General features: G+C 42.2%; 1 protein-coding gene across 3 annotated transcripts in view; it reads left to right on the top strand.

The window, feature by feature from the left end:
- Positions 1–26,604, top strand: part of gabbr1b (gamma-aminobutyric acid (GABA) B receptor, 1b) — a 113,433-nt gene that overhangs the window by 62,137 nt on the left and 24,692 nt on the right. For 2 of the 3 annotated variants that reach the window (XM_026155859.1, XM_026155857.1), the window contains 9 exons: positions 752–997; positions 1,121–1,184; positions 2,753–2,830; positions 12,495–12,645; positions 13,249–13,381; positions 16,336–16,452; positions 18,667–18,777; positions 19,197–19,290; positions 19,519–19,646. In XM_026155859.1, the coding sequence (XP_026011644.1) occupies positions 752–997; positions 1,121–1,184; positions 2,753–2,830; positions 12,495–12,645; positions 13,249–13,381; positions 16,336–16,452; positions 18,667–18,777; positions 19,197–19,290; positions 19,519–19,646 (1,122 nt within the window). The remainder of the gene's footprint in view (positions 1–751; positions 998–1,120; positions 1,185–2,752; positions 2,831–12,494; positions 12,646–13,248; positions 13,382–16,335; positions 16,453–18,666; positions 18,778–19,196; positions 19,291–19,518; positions 19,647–26,604) is intronic. The other variant, XM_026155858.1, reaches the window with a different exon arrangement.

Here is a 26,604-nt window from a genome sequence, read left to right on the forward strand (position 1 = left end):
TGAACAACTTTTGTTACATATCAGTGGAAGAGCAGAACTGCAATTTTAGTACATATGCTCAGTGAAAACGTCTGAGCATGTGACCATATTGTTAAGTATTTTATACTCCCTTTCTGTTACAAGAAACATAACATTGTTTTGTTGGAATTTAACCCTATAATCCCCAATACCTTCACACAGTGCACATATTTTTAGAAACGTCATTAATTAATTAATAAGTTATTATTACTGATTATTGTTAACAAATTATTAATTATTTTTTGCCTAATAACTAAAATTCTTATAACTTAACATAGTTAAAGCTTTCATCATATACGGTGTAGCAATGATTTTTAAAATCTACAGGAAGAGGGTTTTTTTAGCCATTTTGCGTAGCCCTAGTTACTTGCAATTAGGGCTAGGCAGACATGGAAAAAAAGACAAACAGAATTAAGGTGAGGTTTGTGCACATCATGAACAATGAGCATTGTACACAAAGGAAAATGTTTTCTGTGGTATATCTGGATATAAGAATCTAACAACTTAAAATATGCCTCAAGTAAAATGCTTCAAGGTCACAATATGCTTTCTCTCTCTTTCCCTTTCTCTCTCACTGACACACACACACAAACACACATGCACACAAAAGACCATGCAAAGCAAGTGAAATGATGTAGTCACTGGGCTTCTCTTTCATATTTGTTGGGGTTTTACCTTATGATCAGTGTGTCCTGTGTCTAACTATTGCTCTGTCATGGTCTCCCGTATCCAGACCTCTCAAGAGTTTCTTGCTCAGCTCATGTCCAAACTTGGGGGTAAAAATCCAGAAGAAACAGGTGGTTTCCAAGAGGCTCCGCTGGCGTATGACGCTGTGTGGGCTCTAGCGCTGGCCCTCAACAAAACCGTTGGGCCCCTTAGGGCCAAGGGTCATCGTCTTGAAGATTTCAACTATAACAACCGAGATATCACTGCTGAGATCTACCGAGCAATGAACACCAGCTCTTTTGAAGGAGTGTCTGTAAGTGCAACACTTACTGGTGCTGGAGTGAGAGAAAAAAAGTTGCAAAGAGAAAGACACATGGGTACTGTGTGAAGGGTGTGTGTAGATATAGCATCATCAACATTTTTATGCTTCTTTCAGGGTCATGTTGTATTTGATGCTCAAGGATCTCGAATGGCCTGGACTTTAATTGAACAGCTTCAAGGTATGCTACAGCAAACATGTCTACTTTCAAATAGAACTGATTGTTTGGTCTGTCCATGTCCCAATTGCCAGTCTTGGTAGCCAGGGATTGGTCCACCAGGACCTCCACATTGTACCCGACCCCTACGGTGCCTCCTGCAGGTGGTGGGCCTGCAGGAAGATGGGTCCATGTCCCTTTTTCAGGCTGTGACCAGCCGGGCCCCATGGACTAAGGCCCGGCCACCAGACGCTCGCCCTCGGGCACCCTCCCTGGGCCTGGCTCCAGGGCAGGGATCCAGTAACCCTATCCCAGGCAGGGTGAACTGTTCCCTCGATGGTCTTGTCGTAGGGGTCTATTTCATCTAATTCAAAAAAAGACATCAGTGTCACATCTTTGTATTAAGTACACAGTGGCATTCAGGATGTGGATAATATAGTCTGACACCATCTATACCAACAGATTGAAGCAGATTTATTTAAACGAACACAAAATGTCCCCATGAAGCTTGTAACTTATTTGCTTACCTAGATTTTCAGTAGCTCATAGAGTCTTCTTGTCACAGTCAAAATGCTAGATTTGATGCCATGTAGAAAATTGTGATTTTATTTCCAAAAAGCAGACTTGATTTAACAAAGGTGAGCCTGTTTATTCAGGCTGCTGACAAATTCAATCAAACAAAAAGTCCAAAAAGCAAGGCACACCTAAATCCACAGGAACATACTGGGACAGATCACAGACATTGTCCCACCAACTTCTTACCATTCAGCTGACTCCTCAGGATTTGCCTGACTCTCTGCAGGTGCTTACTGGTTGCAGCTCTCCTAGTGGGCTCTTCATGGTTCAAATTTGTCTGTGGGATTCTTGTAGCTGTCCTCTAAGTCTGCAATGTTGCCTTCTGGTAGTGTGATCCCCTCGGTTGTAACTACCTATATTCATATATATAAACACCCTGAGGACCAGTCAGTGAAATACATCACAGTGGGGGGAAAGAAGGTACAGGTAAATACATTATGAGATAGTCAAGTGACTGAAAATGAAACCTGACTAGAGAACCAAACACAGACACTGAGAGAAACAAAAACGAAACTTTAATACAAACTGGAATTAAGAACTTAAGACTGGAAAGTCTGAAATGCATAAGGCTGGAAATGTAAATAAACAGCAAACAGAAAAACAAACAGAAGATATTTAATAATAAGCAGTACCTGAAAGTCCAAAAGCATGACAAATTGGGTCAACAACACTGGACCATCCTCTTTTCAGGATCCAGCACTGTGAAGTTCCCAATTAAACCAGAAGGTCCACTTAAAGTCACGAGATGCAATGTTTCTCCTGTTGTATGTTAAGCTGCCTACATCCTTCAAAAGGAAAGTGAGGCAGCCCACTTCACAAAATGCCAAGCATTTAATTTGAGTTCAGTTCTGGTATAATTTTGCTGTTGTACTGAAATATTTAGAGGACAAATGTCCCTATACATATTTGGCTTGTTAGTAAGGTGGAAGACACTTCTGGATCTTCATTAATTATGTTAAGAGGCATTAGAGTGTGAGCCTCCATTCTCATTCTCTCTCTTTGTCTGTATTTCACAGGAGGAAGCTATAAAAAGATCGGATACTACGACAGCACTAAAGGCAATCTGTCCTGGTATGGGAATGACAAGTGGATAGGTGAGGAACATTCATCTTCCTATGCCCCTTTGTTTCTCTGTCTTGTACTCCACCCTGCACCCTTGTTCCCCCAAATTCCTTTTTCCTCCCTCTGTTGTTACCCTCTCCTCTTTACCATCTCACTCTCTGTGGTCAAAGATTGGTGGTCAATTTGCATACATTTTTTTAGGTTTTGTTTAGCATAGAATAGAATAGCCTTTATTGTCATTGTACAGAGTACAACGAAATTGGAGTGCCACTCCCTTGGTGCAAGATAAATAATAAATATAAATGTAAAATATAAAAAGTACAATAAAATAATCGCAAGTACTCAAACAATAGTAAGTACGATATATACAAGCATGTGGGAACAGCAACAATTTGCTAAATTTTAAAAGCTCACCAGATATCCAGTTAAGTCACACCTAGATAACAACAGTTAAGCAATGTGCCACTGCACAGCAGTGCTGTGCAGTGGCAGTTAGATTCTATTTATTAATTAAGCATGAAAACAAGTTTAATGCCATGACAGCGATACATTAAACAGAAGGTGGCTGCTAGAAGTCAAGTAATCTGGGTGGATCTGTGTTCTCTAATAAGCACACGGAAGATCTGAGACTGCATCCATTTCCGTTCTGCCTGCACGAACAACAAAACGCAGATCTCACAGTGGTTAATGCACTGAAAAACTGTGGAGAATGTTGCATATCTATATATATATATATATATATATATATATATATATATATATATATATATATATATATATATATATATATATATATATATATATAATTCTTATATATACAAAATAAATAATAAATGAATAGAGTTAACCTCCTAGGACCCTGCATCCACATATGTGGACATCACATTTTGGGTTATTTAGACCAAAATATTGACTTTTGCTCTGTAATTATTGTTGGGGATTTTAACATCCATGTGGACAACCCTCAGGACAAAGGGACTAAAGACCTGAGTAACACTCTGGGCAACTTTGAGCTGACTCAGCATGTAACAGAGGCCACACATAATAGAGGACACACTCTTGACCTACTGATCTCCAAGAGCCTGAGCATTTCAAAGGTTACTGTGTCTGATGTGGGCTTATCTGATCATTACTGTGTTTTCTTTGAAAGTAAAATCTCAGCCCACATAAATATATCAACAGCAGTGATCACAAAACGGTGTATAACTGAAGACAGTAGTGAGATCTTTAACCAGGTCTTCCCATTAACACCTGACCTGTCCAAAGGTTCAGTCAATGAGCTCGTCAATAGCTTTAATGCAAAAAATGTTAAATGTAATGGACACTATTGCTCCCATTAAGGTGAAGGTTATCTCTGGAAGGAAAAAGTCTCCATGGAGAAACTCCACACTAGTGAAAAACGAAAAAAGAGAGTGTAGGAAAGCTGAGCGCAGATGGAGAAAAACAAACCTCCAGGTTCATTATGACATTTATAAAGAGAAACTTCACAATTATAATTTACAACTGAGGAATGCAAGGAGGTCCTACTTCTCTGACATCATCACTAAAAACAGCCATAATGCTCGGGTCTTATTTTCTATAGTTGACAGGCTAACAAACCCTCCTGTGCCAGTGGCAGCTGAACTTCATTCAACCATGGCCTGCAATGACTTTGCCAAATTCTTCACAGACAAAATCCAAAAGATTAGACAAGCAGTTGGTACATCAACAGCAGATCCAGGATATGTACTGTGTCCACTGAAAAACTGTTTAAACACCATCAAAGAGTTTCACCCGATTAACAGCAAAGACCTGGAGGACATCTTAGGTCAACTGAACTCCTCCTCCTGCTGTTTAGATGTCCTGCCAACAAGTTTTTTCAAAAAGGTCTCAAAGACTTTAGAGTCAGACCTGTTACAGATCGTCAACTTTTCTTTATTATCAGGTGTGTTTCCAGAACCACTAAAAACTGCTGTAATCAAACCTATACTGAAAAAGGACAATCTTGACAAGACACAAATGAAAAACTACAGGCCGATCTCAAATCTCCCAGTTTTAAGTAAGATCATTGAAAAAGCAGTTTCTCAACAGCTCAGTTACTTCTTAAAACAGAATAACTGCTATGATGCCTTCCAGTCAGGTTTTAGACAGAACCACAGCACTGAAACCGCTCTGACCAAAGTGTTTAATGTTTAATGTTTTACTGGATCTCAGTGCAGCATTTGATACAGTTGACCACAACATATTACTCAAACGACTGGAGAACTGGGCAGGTCTTTCAGGAACTGTACTAAACTGGTTCAAAACATACTTAGAAAACAGGAAATACTTTGTATCAATAGGTAACTTCACATCCGAGCAGACAAGTATCACATGTGGAGTTCCCCAAGGTTCCATCTTGGGACCCCCTCTGTTTAACATTTACATGCTCCCACTGGCACAGATTATAAAGAACAACAAAATAAACTACCACAGCTATGCAGATGACACACAAATATATATCACAATGTCACCAGGAGACCGAGGCCCTGTACAGGCTCTTGGTAAATGCATTGAGGAAATCAATGACTGGCTGTGCCACAATTTTCTCCAACTAAACAAAAACAAAACTGAGGTAATAGTCTTTGGCGCCAAAGAAAAACGATTACAGGTCACTAGAGAACTTCAATCCATACATCTAAAAACCACAAACCAGGCGAGAAATTTGGGTGTAGTGATGGATGCAGACCTAAACTTAGAAAAACACATTAAGACAATAACAAAATCAGCTTACTATCACCTCAAGAATATTTCAAGGATAAAAGATCTGATGTCTCAACAGGACCTGGAAAAACTAGTCCATGCATTCATTTTTAGTAGGCTTGATTACTGTAACAGCATCTTTACAGGTCTACCTAAAAAATCAGTCAGACAACTACAGCTCATTCAGAACTCTGCTGCTCGAGTCCTCACTAAGACCAAAAAAGTGGACCACATCAGTCCAGCTCTGAGGTCTTTACACTGGCTGCCTGTCCGTCAGAGGATAGACTTTAAAGTTCTGATGCTGGCCTATAAAGCTCTGAATGGTTTAGGACCAAAATACATCAGTGACCTCCTGACGCAGTATGAACCTTCCAGATCCCTCAGGTCATCTGGATCCGGTCTTTTATCAGTTCCCGGAGTCAGAACCAGACACGGAGAAGCTGCATTCAGCTTTTATGCTCCTTATATCTGGAACAAACTCCCAGAAAGCCTCAGATCAGCTGAAACACTCAGTTTATTTAAATCCAGGTTGAAGACTCACCTATTCTCAGCTGCATTTGAATAAAGCACCAAATCCACACTTTTAAGCTTAAATTTCAAAACTTACACTAACTACTGATCTTATCTATTTCTGATTTTATCTGTTTTGATTTTATATACTGTTTTGTTTGTTTGTTAATTAGTTAAGCTTAAATTTCAAAACTTACATTAACTACTGATTTTATCTACTGTTCTGATTTTATCTGTTTTGATTTTATATACTGTTTTGTTTGTTTGTTTGTTTGTTTGTTAAGTGGGATTAGAGCTCTGGGTAGCTCCCCAGCTGGGTCTAGACTGGGTCTAGAGAGTATTTTAAATTCAGGGAATTTAAAATAGAAAGTAACTCGTCCACAGAAGGACTGGTAGCTCCCCTTACGATAAGGGTTCAGATCGCGCGAACAGGTGTGGGATTAGAGCTCTGGGTAGCTCCCCAACTGGGTCTAGACTGGGTCTAGAGAGTACTTTAATGACATGGGCGACCGTGGCTCAGGGGGTTGGGAATCGCATCTGTAACCGGAAGGTCGCCGGTTCAATCCCTGGGCTCTCTGTCCTGGTCGTTGTGTCCTTGGGCAAGACACTTTACCCTTCCGCCTACTGGTGTTGGCCAGAGGGGCCGATGGCGCGATATGGCAGCCTCGCTTCTGTCAGTCTGCCCCAGGGCAGCTGTGGCTACAACTGTAGCTGCCTCCACCAGTGTATGAATGTTAGAGTGAATGAATAGTGGTATTGTAAAGCGCTTTGGGTGCCTTGAAAAGCGCTATATAAAATCCAATCCATTATTATTATTAAATTCAGGGAATTTAAAATAGAAAGTAGCTCGTCCACAGAAGGACTGGTAGCTCCCCTTACGATAAGGGTTCAGATCGCACGAACAGGTGTGAAATGTGTGTGTTTAGTTAGTTTGTTTGTTTGCTTGTTTTAATCAATTTTAAATCATACTTTTTATTTGTTTTTGTTTCTAATGTCTCTGTAAAGCACTTTGAATCACCTTGTTGTTGAATTGTGCTATACAAATAAATTTGCCTTGCCTTGCCTTGCCTTGCCTACAAGGGCCTGATATCCACTTATGAGGATGTTATACTGCCACTGTTCTATCAAAATTCTAACAAATATCCTCATTTGTGGCTCTCATTTTTCTTAGAAACAAAAATCAGGTAAAAAAAAAAAACATTTGATAATTCTTTGTTTTTACATTCATCGGGCCCCAATATGCCCAAATATTAAATATTAAATTAATATTAAATTAAAAATGCATGCTCTGGAAGAGTTCAGGTGTTAGGAGGTTAAACATTATTTAAAAATTGAGGTTTATGTATCATATTTACTATATTTACCACCCTAATTCCCCACAATGCTTGCTTTTGGTGCAGTGCCACCAGAGGTCCTGATGATAATGAGCCTCCAATACTGATTTTCAGCCTTGTCCCTTTCACAAAGAGGATTCTCCAGATTGGTGAATTTTAATATTATTTACTGTGGATGATGACATATTGATAGTCTTTAGAGTATTACATTGTGGAGCATTATTCTGAAACTGTTCCACAATTTGTAGACACGTTTTTTGCAGTCTAGCTAACCTTTGTTTCTTCTGAAACACTGCCTTTGTAAGATGCTCTTTTATTACCCAATCATCTTACTGACCTGAACCCAATTAACCAAATTAGCTGCAGAATGTGCCTGATACTAAATTTATTTAGTAACACATAAAACCAAACATTTATCTGGAACTTGTTACAGTTTTGTTTTTATAAGTGGTGAATATCTTTTCATATTGGAAAATAACAATAACAACAAAAAAGATTACCTACAGCACTGCGTACCACTACAACTGACAGCTGAAATGGAGGTGACAGCACATGCCCAGTTATGTGCACTAACACCAAAGGGGGATGCAGTTTGCTATTGCCATACAAAATGGAAGAGCATGCACATTGCATTCATGAGGGAGATGGAAGTTACACCTCTAATGTTGTTTTGAACACAGATATGTTTCACCTACCTACTTTCTTTGTCATCTCTTGAGATCGTTTTCTTCCAAACAAGGTGAATTATAATGGGGGCTAATTTGCTATCAGTCATGAATAGGGATGGGTACCGGTATCCGGTGCCATTATGGGACCGGTTCTGACATAAACAGTAGTAACCAGACCGAAAAGCAGAGCACATTTCGGTGCTTTATTTCGGTGCTTTTTTTCCTGAGAGTCATACACTTTGGATTCTAGCCAATCATTTTACCTTTCTGAGGATAGTAGGCGGGCCCAGGTACATACGTTCTTTTAGAGCAGAGCTACAGATTAAAAAGTCTGGCTGTACTTCACAGCAAAAGATGCAAACTCAGCAGCCTGCAACAAGTGCTTTAAGGTGATGCTGTGCAAAGGAGGTAACACCTCGAATCTGATTAAACACCTGGTGACGCATAGCGTTTTTTTAAAAGCCGAGAAATGCACAGTATTCCATAGCTTGCTGCGAGACCTCACAACGTGCACATCTACTGCGGGTGTGTTGCCTGTTATCGGACCCGGAGTTAGCAACATCCCCCAAGAACCTGAAGAGTAGAGTCCTGGCCCCTAGCCCTGCCAGTGTAGCAGAAATGATGAGGATGATGATGGCAGCAGCAGCCGTTTTTCTCTGCGTGAGTAGCTTAATGTTGTTCGTGTGTAATTTACGTTGAGTAGGCTAACCACGTTATTACATTAATGCACGTAAGGTGAACTAGCAAACACCATCGTAGTTACATGCGGCTGTCTTCTTGTTTGATGGCAGATACTCCCTTCACCCTGGCCAAAAAGGCTAAAATGACCAAAGAAAAAGTGGAAAACAGCTAAACATGAGAGGTTTTTAGACAAAATTGGTGTTTTTTCCATTGATTAAGCACTGCTTCCAGCCAAGAGTGATACCATATATGTTCTATAGCTGCAGAAAAGGCAAACATTGTTATCTTTTTACAAAAAAACAGCTAAACATGAGAGGTTTTTGGACAAAGTGTGTGTTCTCCACTCTTTAAGCACCGGTTCGAGCACCGGTTCGAGCACCGTTTAAGCACCGGCACCATTTCAAAAGTACCGGTTTGGTACTGGTATCGGATAAAACCTAAATGATACCCATCCCTAGTCATGAATAATAAATGTGCTCAGTGTCATTCGTAGCTCCTTAGGGTGTAAAGTGTAACTTTTAGACAACAAGGTCATCCAAGTGGCCTCTCTCTGGTATGACAAACCTTCAAGGGAGGGCTTGTTGTATATGTTGTATTTTTGCAGTCATGCATATTCAAGTGAGGGACATCTGTAAGTTGCCAGATGCTTTCAGCAAGTGGACTTGTTACGTAATGCAGTCATGATGGGCAGTCACCCTAAGGGACATGTCTAGTTGCTCTCCTTCCCTTGCTGTCCATCCTGTCCTTATAATTGGTTGGTGCCAAAGGTAGCTGTGGTGGTGACATGACAGAATTAGGCCTCCTTACTGTGAGTTTGTTGTAGATTGGTTCTTACGTGTCTTTGTGTTCCAGCAATGGGTATTGTACGAGACATACAGGTTTTCCCCTTGTTCCTCATGTTTGTCTCTTTCTTCTGCAAATTCTTTCTTCATAATCCATCCTGATTCATTAGTTTCTTATCTATATAAATCTGTCTAACCTGTCATTTTTCTCTCTTCTCTCTCTCACTTTTATTTTCAAGTGTTTGTTCATCTCCATACTTCCTCTTCATTCTTTCAGTCTCTTTGACAATCACTGGCTTTCTCACATAATGTAATTGTAACCGTTATGGAGCCAATTGTCATGGTAACATACTATCCTGATTCTACCATCAAGGGGCAGGGAGAGGTCTTAATGTAGGAGAACACATTTCCCAAAGGACACACACACACACACACACACACACACACACACACACACACACACACACACACACACACACACAGGTAGATTATCTCCCTTCAGCAAACACACCCACTCACTTGCACAGTGCATAGTCTTTATGAGTTATGATCCTGGCTCCCTACAGTTTAGTCTTTTTACTGCAGAATGTGTATTTACAAGGCATTGCACAGAGGGTGAAAAATGCTTCCTAAAACTTTAACACGAAAACAGAGCTAAAATGAAGCAGTGCTTACAATGTAAAATGCTAATGTGGCAGACAGTTTCTTAAAGTGTATATACACACACACACACACACAAACACAGTAGCTATATTTGAATACAGTGTCAGCGAGCGACATCTCTGTTTTGACTAATTGCATTTTACTTATGTGACAAGAGATCGCCCCATGCAAATATCACCAAAGGTGGAAGAGAAAAGATATTATAGGCGCTGATGTGAAATGTCTGTTTTAACCAAAAAAATATGAAAACAAAAAACGCAAAGAAAAGACACAACACCAGCAGCACCTTAATAAAATGTCATCCTCATCCTCCTCACCGCAAGCCTCATCTCGTGAACTCAAGTCAAAACTCGAACACACAGAAACACATAAACATACCTATTTATTCCTGATGATGTTGCAGTTATTTATTGTCACCAGAATAGACATGCTATGAGAGCTAGCATTACACCAGCTAATGTTAGGATTTTGTGTCCTAAAAATCACACTTTGTTAACAGTTTGATTGCATTCTTACATCATATCAGGGTGTAGTCACTAAGTCTTAAGAAGCAAGTAAGTTATTACCACTCAATTACCAAAGTAAAAACCCCTTAATATGCAAGTAATATCATGGTAGCAACAGTGGTTACAGTTGAATAATATTACACTTTTTCACACATTTGTTTATTGCCCAGCTTGAAGGCATATGTGGAAAGACCAGACCCCACACACACAGTGTGCACGGAATGTCTCTTTATTCCTTTTTGCCACACAGCAGTGTATTTCCACAGGTTTGACAAACATGCATGTCCCACTACTGCTCCTCCCCAGCACACGTCTGAAGCCTCCTTCCTCTCCACTCCAGCGTCACTAAAACAGTAGAGAGCTTGTCAGCGCATCACCACAACCTGTCCACTCACCTGCCTGGCACCGCCTCTTGAGCTCACTCTTCCACCTCTCCCCTGCAGCTGAACCAGGGACCACATCCTGGCCACAGTCCATAGTTCATATTCCTTGTCTGTACTGGCAGAGAAGAACTAGCCAACTTAGGGACAGAAAAAATGGTTCTTTAGTTAACCAGCTCAGAAACAAAGCTGACGCAGGCTCAGGCAGAAAAACTGTCTCTTGCTGAGGAAAGGATTGCTGACAATGAGAACCCCGTTTCCACCTCGAAGAAGGAACATCTTTGGAGCCGGTGCAGCAGGTGCTTCCAATGAGCAGTGTGGAATCATTGATCCAGAGTAGAGAGTAGAGAGCGAGGGACACAAAACGAGCATGAGGGACACAAGGAGAGAGAACGGGACAGACACAAAAACACAGACACACGGACACAGAAAGAGAGTGGGACAAACAGAACATGAAACGGAACAAAACTCAAAGAACTAAGAACTAGCACCAGGGCTCTCAAAACTGAACATAATAATCCCCTAATTCCCTAAAACATGAACAAGACCAAACAATGCAAAACACGTAATACAAAATGCCCAAACAAACTCAAAACAATAGGTCAAAACTCAGGACTGTGACAATAACTACAATTAAAAATGTATATTTATATGTATCTCTGGAGGTCTCTACCGGGTTGGTTAACTTTTCAGTTGCTGATAAGTCTACCTACGTCTGACAATTTCAATAAATCTGTTTCCAGTAGCGATTCCCTGGCTACAGCTGATAGCAGGGGTACTCTGAACCTTTGAAAGTCCTGAAAGCCAAAAAAACCCCTTCATGCTAAATATTAGGTCCGAGTCAAACAAAACTTTCCAACAATGCTTTATCATTGCCAGTTGTCATTTAAAACCAGCCTATTCTTGTGACTTGTAGCCATAAGGTGCAAACAGTCCTTATTTGCTGTTGTTATATTTTTCTAATAACATTCTACTATACTAACTAGTAACATGTGAAAAAACTATTCTGTTTTCGAGGGGTTGTCTTGTTATTACCTTTCCAGTGCATCTTTTGTTACTGTGATTTGGACCAAATCAGGTGAATTGGATTCATAATGTTACTTTGCAAATCTGGGAAAGGACTCATGAACAACGTGGAAATCAGTTAATAAAAAAATAATCCAGACATTTAGTCCAGAGCTGCATTTCTGTACCTATTAGTGCTGGTTGCAATGTGAATGGTAAATTAACCTTGCCAATGGGGCCACATATTATGTGGCTGTGTGTGACTCACTACTAACATTAATGGCTCTTGGAGGATGGGCTTTGCTAGACACTAAACTGACAGGAGACCAAACACTGGCATGCATTTAGCATTTCTGCTCTGCTAATTAGTTTCCCCTTGATCCCACTTGCTCATGTCCTTTGTTGCCTAAAGTGTTCTTAACCTTCATGTTTTGTGTGTCTGTTAGGCTCTGGACCTCCTGCAGACCAGACAGTGGTCATTGAAGAGTTTCGCTACCTGTCTCAGAAGCTCTTTGTGTCTGTGTCTGTCTTTGCTGGGTTGGGAATCCTTCTGGGAATTGTCTGCCTCACTTTCAATATTTACAACAGCAACGTCAGGTACAAAAACTCAACTCTACTTTCACTTTGTACTAATTATATAAACAATAGAGCAAATACATTTTTTGTTATGCAAGAGGCGAGATACTACCCACGCAAGAGCTATGCAGAAATGGTGATGCTGAGGAAGAACCAAAACATTTAGAAAGCTTTTTGAGTCATTTGAAACAAGTAAACAAGGACTGACTGAGAGTTACTTTGTTTTGAGCTGCAGTAAAAATAAATCAGCTAAATCTTTTGTTAATATTCTATGATATGACACAAATTAAATGTCATATCATAGAATATTCTATAAGTACTCTACAAGTAGTCATAGAAAGGGTAACATCATTGGAGACAGTGTGCATTGTGTTGCAAAGAATCATTTTCGCTGTCTGTGTCAGCATTTAGTTCAAACCTTTATGAGGTTTCGTTACTGCTCAAAGCACCAGAGGGTTCACTTTTTATTGACTATGAGTATTCTAGTGGAATACATCACAAATTCCACTGAAGGCCATGCATTCTTTGGTTTGTGGTGAAATGCATTTTAAAAGTAATCATCCCAATACATACACTATGTTTCTACTTGCTTCTTTAAAATAACTGTTGGTGCTGTTGCTCCAGGTACATTCAGAACTCTCAGCCCTACCTTAACAACATGACAGCAGTAGGCTGCATGATGTCTCTGGCTGCTGTCTTTCCTCTGGGTATTGATGGCCTTCATGTCCACAGGAAGCAGTTTCCTATCATCTGCCAGGTACACTTTTAAAGTTGCATCTAACACAATGATTTAGCTAAAGACTTTTAACACTGATGATTAATTTCCTAGTGCTAATTAGAATTATCGTTCTTTACTGAACGGCAACTACAAAATTCAGAAAATGAGTGGCAGGTGGATAACACAGGACAGCAGGAGTGGAGCAGAGCAGGTTAGCATGGTAAGGCATAGGCTGACAATCAGAAGTAGGGCTGGGCGATATGGCCTAAAATCCATATCACGGGATAATTTGAAGCATGTGCGGTAACGATATATATCGCGATATATTATTTTCTTCTGTATAACGTATTTTCCACACTTAAAATCCTTTAATTTTCTCAAAAATCGAGAGTGTGCCTTATGTATGAATTTTGGTTGTGCTTACTGACCTCGAACCAATCTGTTAAAATCTGTTAAAAAATGTTCTAATACAACTTTGGTAAGCCGCACTGCTTGATGGATTGTCAGAGCATTACGGCTGCCGTAGTGAGGAGCTTCGCGGAGTAATCTGGGTCCAAAACTCCTTCCGCTTCAAGTCCCAAAGTCAAACGAACACTGAGACTTAAAAATGGAGTTAGAAGTTAACAGGAAGTTAGCTCGCTAGTTTCCACCGAAACATGACATACCATGTTCTGACTGAGAGATTTCTGAAACTAATTAAAACGTACAGCTCTGCTACCACTTCCAATATAAATGAAGACAGAAAACTAAACAGCAGTGGCGTTTGCAGGGTTACTGAAGTTCGACTACCTGGTATATAATGTTGTGCTACGTGATTGCTAGCGACACAGCTATGTTAGCATAACATTAGCACAGTGAAGCTGGAGGATGAACGCCAATTTTTTTTCCACTCGATAAAAGTTAACGTGAGGGATTCTGGTGGTCAGGGACAAATGCAATCGCATAGCAGGATGCTATACACGGGCCAAACTTCAGTCAGGAGAACAACTGAGATCATTCATCCACAATACAAGGTTAGTTATTAATATACTGCAACAACATGGGAATAGAGCAGCTGCAAGAGAATTCAACATTAATGAATCAATGTTACGGAAGTGGAGGAAGCGCAGTTTTTGGCTTTCCCATATTTCTAAAGTGCTTCATCTCTTTGCTATGACTGTCGACTGGCATAATTTGCAGATGATAATGGTTGTAACCGCTGCGATGCTTTCGACCAAACAGGCGCAGCTTGATGACATCATCAACATGCGCTATCGCGATGGAGCGATATAGTCAAAATCTCTATCGTTGGCCAAATTTATATCGTTTCTATCGTATATCGTTTATATCGCCCACCCCTAATCAGAAGGCAGACAGAGTAACAGTAAGTTTGTCAATGGGAAACTGAAGCAGAAGTAGCTAGGAGAGACACAACTATGACGGCTAAGACAATATGGTGGTGCCCTCCTGTACCATCCAGGGCTTGATGAGGTTATTCAGAGCAGGTGGGAGGACAACTCAAGCAGAAGGATTCGGCCAATAGGTTGACCCTAGGAACCCAGAACTCCACCTAAAAAGTGAAAGATTCTCATAAGAAGTGAGAGAGGAACAGAAAAAAAATAGCATACCCAGATCATGACACCAGTTAGACTTGGAAGTAGAGCAGGGCGATATGACCAAAAATATTTATCACGATATACATTTGAAAATTTGCGATAATGATATAACTGACGATATAATTGGCACTAGAAAAATTACTTTACAACTCCACAACTTTATTAGTGCAAAAAAACCCATCAATGTATTTTCACTTAAACAAGCAGCTGTTTTTTATGTGCATTAAAGTTATATAAAATGTAACAGTGCAAATGCAAATTCCTTGCTGACAGTTTAACCAAAAGGCATTTCCAGTGGAAACTGGCCGACATATCCTCAGCATAACCATGTAAAATATCCACAAAACTTAAAAAGAGGTTATACACACACAATACGGTAACATTATGTTGAAGCACAGTACGTATCACTCCGCGAGGCTCCGCCTACGATAGCCGTGATGCTCCGACAATCCATCAAGCGGTGCGGCTTCGTAGCTCAGCAAAGTCGTACTAAAACATTTGACAGATTTTCAAGCGCCGTGTACATAAAATAGTTTCCAGGTCAGTAAACACAACCAGAATTCATACATAAGGCACATGGGATTATAAGGGGCACTGTCGAGTTTCAGAAAAATCAAAGGATCGATTTTAAGTATGCCGTATTTTCCAAACAACACAGTAATAACGACGGCCCGCTAGCATGCTCTACCAAAAATAGTGCTTTGTTGTGTATCTGACGGACAAAGGCTAAACCAGTTCCACACCACTGAAGTTGCAGCATTTTTACAAACCAGTTCTGCTTCATCCGTTTCATTTAACGATCCACTTTCGCTCTCCTGATTCTGCGTCGCCGCCATGTGCGTATGTAAACAAAGGCACTGCTCTTGTGTGTTTTACCCATATTCTATCGCGATATTTCATTTTCCTATCGTTGCCCAAAATTACACCGGTATTACCGTGAACGGTATGATATAGCCCAGCCCTACTTGGCTGGTTGTTGTATAAATGAATTGGCCTTGACAAATTCTGTATCAACGGGACAAAAAGATAAAGCAACTAATTGTTCTGTATTTTGAAGTCTTCAAACTATTTCAGATTTCTTTAAGTGGAATGAAAAACAGATATTATCCTATAGTAAAACATTGTTACTCCTTCCTCCCTGATGAGACTTTGACTTAAACTTTTACTCTTCCTTGTGATGTCAGTTGTCTGACTTATTCTGCCCATAGCAGGCAGGTCACCACTGCTCTATCACAGAGGGTTGTGTACAGGATTGACAGCCTCACAGAGGGTTTTTGTCATTTCAAACTCAAACAGGGCTTAATGATGAAGAATGACTGAAGAGCTTAGTTGATTCATCTACTTGATATATTAATCAATGTAATCTTAAAACCTTTCATGTCTCTTCTTCTCCACTAGTTTCGCCTGTGGCTGCTTGGCCTGGGTTTCAGTCTTGCATATGGCAGCATGTTCACCAAGATCTGGTGGGTTCACACTGTCTTCACAAAGAAGGATGAAAAGAAGGATAAGAAGAAGGTAAATGAGACAGGGAGTTGAAACTTTACATTTGACAGCTCTTTGAATTTGAATTATGGGACTTTATGCAGTTTGTTGAAAAACTAAATACACTTGTACAATACTAAGAGCATTCCAGTGTTCTACTGTAAAGTCAAATGGGAAGCTGCCTGTTGACCACAAATCTTGGCTGTAACCGCACAATTTGCACAAGATTTACTCATTTGCGCATGGAAACATTCAGGGTAAAACTGTCAGACTCATAACACCACCTAAATTTGTTCTTAACCACCATATGTCTTTTTAGTTAATCAGATTCATTGCAAGTCCACAAGCACATGTTCCCTTCCTGCAATCGTTATATTGTCTGCATACCGTCACACCACTTCTCTAAATCTCTATATCTCTGGAAACATATTTGTCTCCAGTTTAAGCTGAGAAAGTGGAAAAGTCTGCATTGCCAAGGCAAAGAAAGCAAAAGCGATTCTGACTGCAGGAATTGAAATAATAGTGTGGAAGAAGTAAGCTAGCAATGTTTCCATGGGACTAATTACCATTAACATTACCATTACCCCCCCCAAATAAAGGCTGAAATAACAAGTGTGTTTAATATTATATTGCTGCTCAGTTATTAAAGAGAAAATATTGTGTGTTATTTAAAAGTCACACTTTTAAATAACACACATACTGTGACTATAGTAGAAACAGAGATTAGGGAAAGGATTCTGGGCTTGTTTTTTTTCCCATTAATAGTGTACAGACCCCTGAAATCCCAGTATGGATGTAGTTGCAGACAAAGTAAAGTTTAACTAGTTAATCTTAGAAATAGGAAGAAGAAACCCTAAACATAACTTACACATAGTAGACATAAAGAACAAGATTTATTCTTCAGTTAATTTAAAATATATATATTAATACCATCCTTTTCTTGACCTTTTCATAAAATGAAACTTTATTTTCTAATGAAAATGTCACAATGGACCGAACAGACTCAGGCGCAGACACAGCTCTGAAAACAAGAGTTCACGAGTTTATTTACAATTTTCACCAAGGTTCAGAATATATACAAGGTGTGGGATGGGATGGAGGGTCCAAGGCTCCGAGGGATGAGGGAAAGGGAATCCACACATCTCCTTCAGCAATCTCATGTCCACACTTCCTCCGCTCACACACACTCCTCTTCTGCCACTCACACTTTCGCCTCTTACGCTCCAGCTCACACTGCCGCACTCAGGGATCTAGGAACAAGGTTCACAAACTGGTCCTGGTCCGTTTTCTATATACAGAAACGAGTATTAATACAAGCCACAAATACACAGCGACCAAAAATTAGATTAAGATGGGGCTGCACAAACTCAGGTTGTTCAACAGCTCTGCTATGAGACGCTCACGGCCTCAAATAGTGGCCAAGGAGACAGGACTAATAAGCAGCAGGAAGTGGCAATCAGAGCAGGTGTGTGGGCCAAAGGCGGGAGCCCAATAATGAGCTCCGCCCAGGCAGGCAGGAGACAGCGAGGAGAAGAGAAACCAATAAGCATGACCTGCCAAATGCATCCATGATTCTGTTTGTTTGTTTTTGTTTTGTTTTTTGTTGTTTTTAAAATGGTCTGTCTCATAGCATCACATTTATATGAGAGAAAATCGCATCCAAGACTAAGGTTAGGTTGAGCAATCTTGGTTTATTCAAAAAACAGTTAATTTGGTTATAGGACACGAATTCTGGGACAGACACTTACTACCACAATCCGTTTCCATTGAACGGATTTAGGGATGGTTTAATGGAGTGGTGCATTCAATTTCCTGGAGAGTTAATCTGAGAAGTTAGCTGCACTATGCTCTACACTGGAAGGCCACTGGCAATTGCCGTCTAATAAACAAACATGCTTGTATTAGATTCTGTAGAAATACATGGAAATGTGAGAGTCTATTTTAAGTTAATAGAAAGTGTAAATAATATTTCAAGTAGTGGCAGCTCAACAGCTCTAAATGTAAAACAAAGAAAAAGAGTATCATCAGTATGGTCCCTTTGTCTCTTCCCCTGCCATGACTAAGTGCTTAGAGGGTAGATTGAATTGGCCTCAGTTAATGATGGATTATTGTTTTCACATCCAGTTTGGTCTAGTCTACTTATGGCTTCATAAATCCCTCTCTCACAAAATCAAAAAGAGAGGATTTATGTGTTTTTCTGATCCCTCATCATCCTGCTTTAGTGATCACCACTACTCTCTTTCCCAGCAGCACCTGGAACCATGGAAACTCTATGCGACTGTTGGCGTTCTGCTTGGCATCGACATCCTGTCCCTCATGATCTGGCAGATTGTTGATCCTTTGCACATCACAGTGGAGGTATGAGCATTTTCATTTTTGGTTTAGTTGTAACAGTTTTTTGTGAGTACCCATGTAGATAACTTTGCTTTAGTTGTAAACATTTGTTTTCTTTGTTTTCATAAGACTCGTACGTCTTTTCTTTCCTTGCAAATTTGTTTTATACAACATAGTGCTACCTTGATTGAGACCAATGGTAATGTTTCAAATTGTCATGCACTAAAAAGGGAGCACTTTAATGAGTAAATCTTCATGAGCCATGTAAATCTTGCGAGACAAACATTCATTAACTAAAACAAACATTCATTTCCAGTCAAACATTTAGGCTTTTAGAACATTACACAATCCTAGGCTGTTGAATTTGTAGCTGGTGAGGTTCTTGACCTGTGTGTTTATTGTGTTTACCTGTTTTTCTTTTTCTTGTGTTTTTATTGGAGCAGAAATTTACCAGAGAAGCTCCCAAGGGGGATCTTGATGTTTTGATCCAGCCCTTACTGGAGCACTGCAACTCAGAAAAGATGAACACCTGGCTTGGTGAGCAGAACACTAGCTCAACGTGCCTTCACTATTTCTCTCAAATTTTCTTTTTATCAAAATTGTTGCTTGCACTTGCAGTGCATTTCAACCAAGTTAAAAGACAGTCAGAACTGCAGTCCTTATAAAACTGACCCATATACTGGATCTGTTTCATATATTACCTATTCCAAAACAGCAAATACAAGCTGAATTGCTCCTCACTGCTATTATCGAATTAATCTGCAGGTGTGGTATATGGTTATAAAGGCTTACTACTGCTGCTTGGCATCTTCCTCGCCTATGAGACCAAGTCCATCTCTACAGAGAAAATCAATGATCATCGTGCTGTGGGCATGGCCATCTATAATGTTGCCGTAAGTTTAAGTTTAAAGTGGTGTGTGTGTGTGTGTGTGTGTGTGTGTGTGTGTGTGTGTGTGTGTGTGTGTGTGTGTGTGTGTGTGTGTGTGTGTGTGGCAACTCCCTGGAGGTGGTTTTTGCTGGCAATATCTTTTCAGAGGGCAAAAATAGTTACTACACAGCACTTAGCTACACTAACTGCTTGCTAGCATTCAAAACCCCTCACGGTGTGGTTTATTTTTTATTTTTACAGGCCCCATGTCCTATGGCTCATTAATCTGATTAGTTGAAGTTAGCCTACAATCAAAGACAGATGTTTAAGCAATCACCTGCAAGCACAAAATAAAACTAATCTTCCCAAAGTCCCACGCAGCTTAGCTAAAGTTGGCCTTTAGTGAAGAAAGGCCAAAGTAAGAGCTATCTAAAGAAATATGAGGAAGACAACCTGATAAAAGGAAAAGGTCAAAATATAGCAAGTTACCTCCCTATCAATCTTCTCTTGTAGTCATATTGTTTTGTCACTACGACTTAATTGACAATACAAATCACTAATTTCTGGAGCCATCTTTAGAACTTCATATAGACTGAAAAATAGGGATGGGTATTGAAAGACCCTTATGAAAAGAACATCGAGGGAACAGTTTACCCTGCCCGGGATAGGGTTACCGGGGCCCCGCCCTGGAGCCAGGCCCGGGGAGGGTGCCCGAGGGCGAGCGTCTGGTGGCCGGGCCTTAGTCCATGGGGCCCGGCCGGGAACAGCCCGAAGAGGAGACATGGGCCCATCCTCCCGCAGGCCCACCACCCGCAGGAGGCGCCATAGGGGTTGGGTGCATTGCGTGCCAGGTGGCGGCCAGGAGCGGAGGCCCTGGCGGACGACCCCCAGCTGCCAAGACTGGCAATAGGGACATGGAATGTCACCTCTCTGGTGGGGAAGGAGCCTGAGTTAGTGCGTGAGGTTGAGAGGTACCGGCTAGATATAGCCGGGCTCACCTCTACGCATGGCTTGGGCTCTGGAATCAGTCTCCTGGAGAGGGGCTGGACTCTGTCTCAGTCTGGAGTTGCTCCTGGTGAGAGGCGGCGGGCTGGGGTGGGTATTCTAATATCTCCTTGGCTTGCTACCGGTACGTTGGGGTTTTTCCCGGTGGACGAGAGGGTTTGTTCCCTGCACCTTAGGGTCGGGGAACGGGTCCTGACTGTCATCTGCGCTTATGCGCCAAGTGGCAGTTCGGAGTACCCAGCCTTCTTAGAGTCCCTGGGGGGGGGGTGCTGGAAGGTGCCCCACCTGGAGACTCTGTTGTCCTGCTGGGAGACTTCAATGGTCACGTGGGTAACAACCGCGAGACCTGGAGGGGCGTGACTGGGAGGAACGGCCTCCCTGATCTGAACTCAAGCGGTGCTTTGTTATTGGACTTCTGTGCTAATCACAGTTTGGCCATAACGAACACCTTGTTCAAACATAAGAGTGTCCATAAGTGCACGTGGCACCAGGACGCTCTAGGCCGTAGGTCGATGATCGATTTTTTAATCGTATCAGACCTGATACGATTGCAGACCTGCGATCATATGTTCTGGACACTCGGGTAAAGAGAGGGGCTGAGCTGTCAACTGATCACCACCTGGTGGTGAGTTGGATCAGGTGGCGGGGGAGGACGCTGGACAGACCTGGTGCACCTAAACGCGTAGTGAGGGTGTGCTGGGAACGTCTAACAGAGGCCCCAGTCCGCGAGATCTTCAACGCATACCTCCGGCAGAGCTTCAGCAGCATTCCGAGGGAGACTGGGGACATTGAGTCCGAATGGACCATGTTCAGCATCTCCATTGCCGAAGCTGCTGCATTGAGCTGCGGCCGCAAGGTGGTTGGTGCCTGCCGTGGTGGTAATCCCCGAACCAAATGGTGGACACCAGAGGTGAAGGGAGCCACCAGGCTGAAGAAGGAGTCCTATCGGGCTTGGTTAGCCTGTGGGACTCCGGAGCCAGCCGACAGGTATCGACAGGCAGCTCGGGCAGTGGCTGAAGCAAAAACTCGGGTGTGGGAGGAGTTCGGAGAGGCCATGGAAAAAGACTTTCGCACTGCCTCGAAGAGATTCTGGCAAACCGTCAGGCGTCTCAGGGAGGGGAAAGCGGTGCTCTACCTGCACTGTGTATAGTGCTGGCGGAGCGCTGCTGACGTCGACTGAGAAAATTGTCAGGCAGTGGAAGGAATACTTCGAGGACCTCCTTAATCCCACTGACACGTCTTCCGAGGAGGAAGCAGAGTCTGGGGATGAGGGGAATGACCCGCCAATTTCTGGGGGCGAGGTCACTGAGGCAGTTAAACAACTCCTTGGTGGCAGAGCCCCTGGTGTTGATGAGGTCCGCCCCGAGTTCCTGAAGGCTCTGGACGTTGTAGGGCTGTCCTGGTTGACACGCCTCTGCAATGTTGCGTGGAGATCAGGGGCAGTACCTGTGGACTGGCAGACCGGGGTGGTGGTCCCCATCTTTAAGAAGGGGGACCGGAGGGTGTGTTCCAACTACAGGGGGATCATACTCCTCAGCCTCCCTGGGAAAGTCTATGCCAGGGTGCTGGAAAGGAGAGTTCGTCCGCTAGTCGAACCTCGGATACAGGAGGAACAATGCGGTTTTCGTCCTGGTCGCGGAACACTGGACCAGCTCTTTATCCTCTCGAGGATACTTGAGGGTGCATGGGAGTTTGCCCAACCAGTCTACATGTGTTTTGTGGACTTGGAGACGGCATTCGACCGTGTCCCTCGGGGTGTCCTGTGGGAGGTGTTGTGGGAGTATGGGGTGTCTGGCCCATTGCTACGGGCCATTCGATCCCTATACAACCGTTTCAAGAGCTTGGTTCGCATTGCCGGCAATAAGTCGGATTCGTTCCCGGTGGGTGATGGGCTCCGCCAGGGCTGCCCTTTGTCATTGATTCTGTTCATAATTTTTATGGACAGGATTTCTAGGTGCAGCCAAGTGGCGGAGGGCTTTCGCTTTGGTGGCCTCAGAATCTCATCTCTGATTTTTGCGGATGATGTGGTTCTGTTGGCTTCATCGGATGAGGGCCTCCAGCTCACACTGGAACGGTTCGCAGCCGAGTGTGAAGCAGCGGGAATGAGGATCAGCACCTCCAAATCTGAGGCCATGGTTCTCATCCGGAAAAGGGTGGAGTGCCCACTCCGGGTCGGGGATGAGTTCCTGCCCCAAGTGGAGGGGTTCAAGTATCTCGGGGTCTTGTTCGCGAGTGATGGGAGAAGGGAGCCGGAGATCGACAGACGGATTAGGGCTGCAGATGCAGTAATGGAGACGCTGCACCGGTCCGTCGTGGTGAAGAGGGAGCTGAGTGTAAAAGCGAAGCTCTCAATTTACCGGTCGATCTACGTCCCTACCCTCACCTATGGCCACGAGCTGTGGGTAGTGACCGAAAGAACGAGATCGCGGATACAAGCGGCAGAAATGAGCTTCCTCCGAAGGGTGGCTGGCCTCTCCCTTAGAGATAGGGTGAGAAGTTCAGCCATCCGGGAGGGGCTCAGAGTAGAGCAGCTGCTGCTCCACATCGAAAGGAGCCAGCTGAGGTGGTTCGGGCATCTGACAAGGATGCCCCCTGGGCGCCTCCTGGGTGAGGTGTTCCAGGCATGTCCCACCAGGAGGAGGCCCCGGGGCAGACCCAGGACACGCTGGAGAGATTATATCTCTCGGCTGGCCTGGGAACGCCTTGGTGTTCCCCCGGATAAGCTGGAGGAGGTGGCTGGGGAGAGGGAGGTCTGGGCCTCTTTGCTTAGGCTGCTGCCCCCGCGACCCGGCCTCGGATAAAGCGGATGAAGATGGATGGATGGATGGATGGATGGGTATCGAAAACCAGTTCTTGTTGAAAACCGGTTCCCACTGTTTCAATTCCTTGGAATTTTTTGCCATTTTTGCAAACGATTCCCTTATCGATTCCAGTCGCCCCGAATGACGTCACCACGTTGCGGAGCGTCATTTACCTGGCAGGAAACACGGCGGCTCAAACGCTCAAAAGTTTGATTATACTTTACGAGAACGGATGACAACGGGGAAACTTGCAATACTTGCAAAGTAGATATTTCATTTAAGGGAGGAAACACTACGAATATGCAAAAGCATTTGGTCACAAAACACGCGATAACCTCAAATGAATGTTGTGTTTTTAATTCCGCTCCGGACTCGTGGATCTCAACCCAGCAGCAGCGGTAACGTTTGCACGTCCTCTCCCGTTAATGCAGCAGGTAAATAATCAACTAACAGTGCATATTATGTTAGCGTGATCTGCCTTATTACAAACCTGCCATTACTGTGCATTTAGGCGACCATGATGAGAGAGACAGAGTCTGGCTCAGATGCTGGCAGTTCTCGCTGCAGTCTACCGGTAGCGTCTCCTTTCAGGCCAGGATAGACGAATGTCACCAAGCAGTGACTAAGTTTGTGGTAAAAGGCTTGAACCCATTTGCCACAGCAGATGCCCCTGAGTTTAGATAAGTGAATGTGTTTAATTGTAGGCAGGGACATTACTGGATATTCTTGTGTAATTGCTACTGAATAATTTATGTTATACTTTGTTGTTGCTACAGAAGAATATTTATTTTATTATTTTACATCTACAATTTTTTTCCTGGGGACCCTCATTGAAGAGCCATAGGCTGGATCTCACTGTTAGGTTTGTAAGGCCATGTTACTCTTAAATTTCTATCTTGTTCAAAGAGAAGATATAAAACAAAGTTCTAAGCTAATCGACCTTAGTGATCTCCTTTTATAAAAAGAATCGATAAAGAATCGAATTGTTAAACAGAATAGAAAATGGAATCGGAATCGTGAAAATCTTATCAATACCCATCCCTACTGAAAAAGGCTGCTGATCCTTAATTATGTCAATAATCTGAACATTTATGAAACAAAAAAAAAGAAAAGTTTCACATTTATTTGTATTTTCTGCTCTTGGCAGTAGAATCGCAGATCCTGTGTACTTTGTACTTTGTATGCTGAATCAGCATTCCAGCTCACATATGCTGTACAATATTCATTCATTACTACTGAGTCATTTTTTTAATTTTAATGTTACAGCTGGAAGTATTTTTAATGAGTTTATATATACACTACTGAGTTAATCAATAACATTGTAGCATAACTTTGCATATCTACTGTTAATTGAAATCCTCAAAGACCGCTAAGGCTGGAAGTGCGAGGCTTGTGAAATGGGACGGTCTAGCCTCCGTCGCGTTGCCCAGGTTACCTAGCAACCATGACACCAACCGCTGGAAATGTTTCATACAGCATTGTTTGACAGAAATGAAAGAGAAAATCTTTTGTTTGTTTTCACATGAGCTTTGTGTGATTTGATAAGTATCGGAGGCTGAGACCACGGGACTGTAAAACATGATTGTTGGGCTTCATTTCCTTACTGAACAGTCATTTTAAGATTAGTTAGTAAATAAAAATTAGCTAATGTTGTTCATGACACGTCGTGGTGAAGAGGGAGCTGAGTGTAAAAGCGAAGCTCTCAATTTACCGGTCGATCTACGTCCCTACCCTCACCTATGGCCACGAGCTGTGGGTAGTGACCAAAAGAACGAGATCGCGGATACAAGCGGCAGAAATGAGCTTCCTCCGAAGGGTGGCTGGCCTCTCCCTTAGAGATAGGGTGAGAAGTTCGGCCATCCGGGAGGGGCTCAGAGTAGAGCAGCTGCTGCTCCACATCGAAAGGAGCCAGCTGAGGTGGTTCGGGCATCTGACAAGGATGCCCCCTGGGCGCCTCCTGGGTGAGGTGTTCCAGGCATGTCCCACCGGGAGGAGGCCCCGGGGCAGACCCAGGACACGCTGGAGAGATTATATCTCTCGGCTGGCCTGGGAACGCCTTGGTGTTCCCCCGGATAAGCTGGAGGAGGTGGCTGGGGAGAGGGAGGTCTGGGCCTCTTTGCTTAGGCTGCTGCCCCCGCGACCCGGCCTCGGATAAAGCGGATGAAGATGGATGGATGGATGGATGGATGTTCATGACACTAAAGTCATGGTAAAAGGCCTGTATTTGTTTGGAGCTTTACTTAGTCCCTAAGGACCCTGAAGTGCTTTACACTACATTCAGTCATCCACCCATTCACACACACATTCACACACTGGTGATGGCAAGCTACATTGTAATGTAAATGTAAATATAAAATGGCCAATATTAAAGTTAGTATCATATTAATCATGGTCAGTTATTACAGCAGTGAACTTGAACTCTGTATCAAATACTGAGCTTCAGTAAACATTCAAGTTGCAGTTATTTATATGTCCTATCACTTTATATCTTCACTCAAAGACAAGTATCTTTGACAGTGTACAAATAGATATATTATATATAAGAGACAAATATTGTTAATTTATTATGTTGGCATTACTAAATTTTGCTCAGTGCTTTTGTAAAAAGGAAATGTACGAGCTGTGATAACACTGAGTACACTGATATATTAAATATTCTTTTATTGGGTGAGAAAATCAGACCATGTCATAACTGCTTTAAGTCATACAGAATAGATATCAGAGCCTTAAACAGGCTGACTTCTGCTAAACAGTGTTGGTCAAGTTACTTGAAAAAAGTAATCAGTAACTAATTACTGATTACTTCCCCAAAAGAGTAATCCCGTTACTTTACTGATTACTTATTTTCAAAAGTAATTAATTACTTAGTTACTTAGTTACTTTTTAAAAACACGATTTAAAACCCGAATAGGTGATAAAGCGATAGATCTGTCAGCCCAATTCTACTTTTTCTGCATAATCCATCATACAAAATGTAATCAAATGGAAAAGTCTCTTTTTAAAACTTGTTTTATACTTTTAATATTTTCACTTTATGCATCAAGCAAAAATTAAATTATATGCAACATTCTCTGACTGGAAGAAATTTGTTTAAACCTATTTTCTGCACATTCCAGCACATAAAATAAAATAATTTTTTTTGTGTTTATACTCACTCTTTCAAATAGATGCAAGTAA

The sequence above is a fragment of the Astatotilapia calliptera genome, chromosome 22 (genome assembly GCF_900246225.1).
Source record: "Astatotilapia calliptera chromosome 22, fAstCal1.2, whole genome shotgun sequence".
Taxonomy (NCBI): domain Eukaryota; kingdom Metazoa; phylum Chordata; class Actinopteri; order Cichliformes; family Cichlidae; genus Astatotilapia; species Astatotilapia calliptera.